This window comes from Pundamilia nyererei, unplaced genomic scaffold, assembly GCF_000239375.1.
Source record: "Pundamilia nyererei isolate P.nyererei 1_Seehausen unplaced genomic scaffold, PunNye1.0 scaffold00145, whole genome shotgun sequence".
NCBI lineage: Eukaryota > Metazoa > Chordata > Actinopteri > Cichliformes > Cichlidae > Pundamilia > Pundamilia nyererei.
The window spans coordinates 9,178-14,693 of NW_005187546.1; the positions used below are offsets into that span (position 1 = coordinate 9,178).

The following is a 5,516-nucleotide window of genomic DNA, read 5'->3' on the forward strand; positions in this document are numbered from 1 at the left end:
CTTGGCAGCCGGGGATCAGTCCGCCAGGCCCTCCGCTCCTGGCCGCCGCCCGGCACACAATGCACCTGACCCCTATGGCGCCTCCTGTGGGTGGTGAGCCTGCGGGAGAATGGGCCCATGTCCCCTTTTCGGGCTGTCCCCCGGCCACCACCTTTGTTTCCTGATTATTTTTATAGCCCCTACAGAGACACATTTCTCACAATCTTCTGTTCCTGTGTATTACAGTGCATGGTGTGTGCATGTTATTGCAGGTGATTCTTTCTTATTTTGAATTGTGTATTAAAGCAAGCATGGGGTTGATCTTCCTCAATAAAGTTGAGGGTGCAAACATGTATGTATGATGTTTGTAGGGCTCTACTGTAGTTGCCTGGTAATTTCGCTTCTTTTTGTTCTTTTAAATATTGTCCTTACAATGTTCAGTCATGGGATCCTCTTTTAAACATGGAGCTAGAAATGATTACAGGACTACATCAACAGTTTGCAGTGATAGTAATATGATTTGCATGTTTCACTCAACATGTTTCCTACCTTCCAGTCGATGCTGTTCTGGTTGGTGTATGCTTCGACCAGTGAGCTGTAGAGAAATTATTTTGTTTAATTCCCCAAAATATTCCAGTAGGAAATAAATGCATTTTCAATTTCTTGATGCATGCTCAATCATCCAGGTAAGTAAATCCCCAAAGTTTGATTCTGTTCATCTGGGCCTAGCATTGTCAGAGGGAGAAACGTTTCGTCACTCATCCAACTTCTTCAGTCTCAGCTGACTGCAGGTTTCCCCAATCTTATAAACAGTACATTTGTATAATGACTGAAACTGGCACCACTAAAGGAACAATTGGCTGGGAGGTCAGTTCCTTGAATATGCAAATTCTCATGACCATTGATCAATGACCACTGATCAAAACTCATTGTACCGTAAACCTACACATACGGATGAGTATTTAAGGTTTGACTCTCTAAATGTGGTTATCCCAGCTGGACATTTGTCAAAGCTGGGAAGGCGCCTATAGAAAGCTCCAGCCGTTCCAGGAGAGAAGGACAACCGTGGATTGTTGATCAACCACTGACAATTTGCATATTAATGATCAAGGAACTCCCCTATTTTTCAGACCATAATGTGCATCGGATTATAAGGCGCATTAAGTGAAACAAAAGAGTCAGATAAGTCAAAGTTTACTCAACTCATTCTTCCTGCTTCCTCCACTTCCGTACCGTTGATTCATTACTGTTGAATTGTCTGGCAGCTGCTCTATTCCCATGTTTTTGCAGTATATTAATGACTAACCTCGTATTGTGGATGGATTGTCTCAGTTGTTCTTCTGATGGAAGTTTGGTGCGTTTACAGCATCCTGACATGCAATTGCATTTGTCTCTAACCATTGGGAACCCTGGCGTTAACTTTTATAAAGTGGAAATAAGTTAGCGTTCATGCTCCAGCTTATGTTATGCTAACATAGCTGTGTCACTAGTGATCACGTAGCACATCATTATATACCAGCTCGTCCAACTTCAGTAGCCCTACAAAAGTCACTGCTGTTTCGTTTTCTGTCTTCGTTTATGTTGGAAGTGATAGCAGAGCTGTACGTTTTAATTTTTTCAGAAATCTCTCAGTCAGAACATGGCATATCATGTGTAGGTGGAAACTAGCGAGCTAACTTCCTGTTAACTTCTAACTCCGTTAAATTTAATAAATTCTGTTTTCATGGATGCCTGGATGTTAAACTTAATTGTTACACCTGGTAAAGCAGCAACGCTGATCATTTTATTAAAGATGAAAGAATTTGGACAGTTTTTAACTCTCAGTGATGTAGCAGTGTTTGTTTGACTTTGGGACCTGAAGCTGATGGACTTTGACCCTGATTACTCCGCAAGGCTACTGACTATATTAGCCGTAATGCTTCGACAATCCATCGAACGGTGCCGCTTCGAAGCTTACCAAAGTTATTCTAAAACTTTTTTTGACAGATTTTTGAGAGCCGTGTAACACATAAAATTGGTAAGCACAACCACAATTCATATATAAGGCACACCGGATATAAGGAACAAGGAACAAGGAAAATTAAAGAATTTTACGTGTGCATTATAGTGCGGAAAATACGGTCTGTAAGTCATAAATAGTTACAATTGTTGACTTTCTGGCCCTGTCACATCCCAGTAAGACATGATGATCTGAAAAAATGAATTGCATTATTTATTTTGTATTTTTATTACATTTATTGCATATAATACACACAGTCAAACATTTGAACACACTAATCCATTTAATTAATGAATTAATTAGAGGTCTTATGTGAATTACAGTCCTTTAGAGGTTTCACATACATTTTTACATTACTGAAACTAGACTCACAAATTAGTAGGAATACAAACCAGCTGATGTAATGGGTTTGGATTTATAAGTCTATATTTATCATTTTAATCTGTTGAAACCAAAAGAAAAAAGATTTTTTTAATTTTTTTAAATTAAGCAATATTAGGATATAGTAAACTAAATTCATATGAATAAAAAAAGGGTGACTAAACTCTAACAAATATAAAAGAACAAGTGGAATATTGTTATGTCTTAGTAGTAGAAAAATAAATGCATAAACTGACAAGTATCACATTAATCTTTACAGTTCATTAGAGCAACAGAACTATTATGAAGATAACATACAAAATATATTTCTTATTTTGCAGATGGTTTGTAACGATTACACCGATCTCCAGCCAGATGAGGGTCACATGCCAGAGTGTACCGGACCTCAAAACCACCTCTTTTAGCTGGACAGGTAAATGTGTGTGTCCCCTGCTGAAGATACTTGAAACATGATCCCAGACAGTCATCATGCCATACATCCTTGTCCCAAACTTCAACCTTCAAACCCAAGTGTGTGTCCACCTTCATGAGAAAATTAATCAAACAAGATTTAATATAGTTTTATCCTACCAATGTTAATTTTAGCACTAGTGAAAAATAAACACAAACGAGAACAATGAAATAGGACAAATCCATAAACCATTTGTACATGCTTAATAAGAGCAGCATTTAAAACTGGGCCATAGGAGTCATTAACTGTGTGAAAGACACAGCGGTGGATTCGAGGGAGATTGATTATTGGAATCAATTTAAAGAATGGCTCTTTGAATATGAATATGCATATATGTTTATGTATATGTTTGCTAAACCACTACCTAGCTAACATTACTTCTTCCAAGTCAACTAACATACATGGTATTTGTCATTACAACGGTTCTAAAGCTCAACTTAAAAACTGCAACTTAAAAACAGAAGTTTAGTAGTTTAGTAGTAGAGTCTGATCATTTGGATTGATGATGAGGTAATGCTTTTGCATTTTTTTTAGGTATTAGCTAAACTATGGCTTTGTGTGATATATTGTGTCGAAAAAACAAACAAGAACAAGAAAAAACCCCGTAGTAAACTGTTGATAGGCTTCAGGTTTGAAAAGTAAATCAACTCTGCTGACTGTGGGGCCAAACGATTTATCATGATCTATAATGAGGGTTTACTGACCTTGCCTAAATCATAATTCGCGTTCCACCAGGGATTGTTTGACCGAATCCAACGAGTCTTCCGATAGAAGGAACCAAACCACATTTTAGCATAGCTGTGATCAGAAGAAAAGAAAGAAGAGCAGCAGAAGAATTATTAAGTCTGCTTGATATACCACACCAGCCAGATCTTAATAGACAAGAGTCTATTCACCCCTCAGTTTTTCCAACTGGATCTCCTTTCAAATTCCAGGCTCGCACAATGGTAACCCTTAGCGTCCCCCTCCAGGCTTGCAGAGGACAGCAGTTGGAAGCCAGATTAGGAATGTGCCACCCACAGTTTGGCTCATTGGGTGACTTTCTCACAGCGTTATCTTCCAAGTACTCCTCTATGGCAGCTTTCATCCCTGCCTTTTGTGTGCCATTTGTCATCAGGCTATAGATTGGCCGAAGGGAGTAGGAAACAACATCTGGGTGATCTTTCAGGGTGCTCAGCCAAGTTAGAAAGCCGAGGGAGTCATTCTGGGTAAGTGCAAACTCTCCCAACCAACCATTGCCTCCTACCACCTCTGTGTAGTGTTGGTGGAGTCCAGTGCTGTACATAAACGAGAGACCCTGGTTTTGTAGGACCTTGTTGCAAGACTGTCTGTTACTGGATAATTTCAATTTTCCCAAGCCGACAGAGAAACCCAGTGATAAACAGGAGTGGACCTGCAGGACAGGAAGGGAAACAAAATGTCAGTGTCTATCAAGGGCATTTTCTCTGCATTTCTAGCTGTACTATAAATATATACAGTGGTGTGAAAATTGTTTGTCCCTTCCTGATTTCCTTTTTTTTGTTTTTTGCATGTTTGTCACACTTAAATATTTCAGATCATGACAGAAATTTAAATATTAGATAGAGATAACAAAATAAACACAAAATACACTTTCTAAATGAAGGTTTTTATTATTAAGGGGAAAGAAGTTGCATGAACCTGTATGAGAAAGTGATTTTCCCCTAAACCTAATGACTGGTTGGGCCATCCTTAGCAGCAAAAACTGCAATCAAGGGTTTGCGATAACTGCCAATGATTCTTTTACAGCGCTGTGGATTAATTTTGGCCCACTCAGAATTGTTGTATTTCAGCCACAAACTCAGCCATTCAGGGTTTTTGAAATTTTTTTAAATTCATCCCACATCATTTCAATCAGATTCAGGTCAGGACTTTGACTGGGCCACTCCAGTCTTCAGTTTGTTTTTGTTTTAAGCCATTCAGAGGTGGACTTGCTGGAGTATTTTGGATCATTGTCCTGCTGCAGAAGTCCGCTTCAGATTGAAGTCACAAACAGATGACCGGACTGTCTCCTTCAGCATGTTTTGGTAGACGGCAGAATTCATGGTTCCAAATACCACAGCAAGTCTTCCAGGGCCTAAGGCAGCAACATAGTCCCATACTATCACAAAACCACCACAATGTTTTACTGCTGGTGTGATGTTCTTTTCATGAAATGCTGTGTTAGTTTTATATCAGATGTAACAGGACTCAAGCCTTCCAAAAAGTTCAGCTTTTGCCTCATTAGTCACAGAGTATTTTTCCCAAAGTCTTGGGGATCATGAAGATGTTTTTTGGCAAATGTGAGACGAGCCTTTATGTTCTGTTTGTTCAGATGTGGTTTTCTCCTTGAACTTTCCCATGGATGCCATTTTTGCCCAGTCTCTTTCTTATTGTTGAATCATGAACACTGACCTTAACTGAGACATATGAAGCCTACAGTTAATGTTGTTCTGGGGTCTTTTGTGACCTCCTGGATGAATTGTCAATGTGGTCTTGGAGTATTTTTGGTTGGCCGGTCACTCCTGGGAAGCCTCACCACTGTTCCAGGTTTTCAGTTGATGTATGATTGCTCTTATTATGGTTCACTGAAGTCCCAAAGCCTTAGAAATAGCTTTGTAACTCTTTCTTGACTGATAGATGGCAGTGACTTTTGTGTTTCTCAAGTACTTATTTAGATTGTGGCATGATGTCTGGCTTGTTGAGATG

At 39.2% G+C, this 5,516-nt stretch overlaps 1 protein-coding gene across 1 annotated transcript in view; it reads right to left on the bottom strand.

The window, feature by feature from the left end:
• Nucleotides 1-3,702: 3,702 nt before the first annotated feature.
• Nucleotides 3,703-5,516, bottom strand: part of LOC102196952 (perforin-1-like) — an 8,438-nt gene continuing 6,624 nt past the window's right edge. Inside the window, exon 8 of the mRNA XM_013913696.1 lies at nt 3,703-4,203. Within this exon, the coding sequence (XP_013769150.1) occupies nt 3,703-4,203 (501 nt within the window). The remainder of the gene's footprint in view (nt 4,204-5,516) is intronic.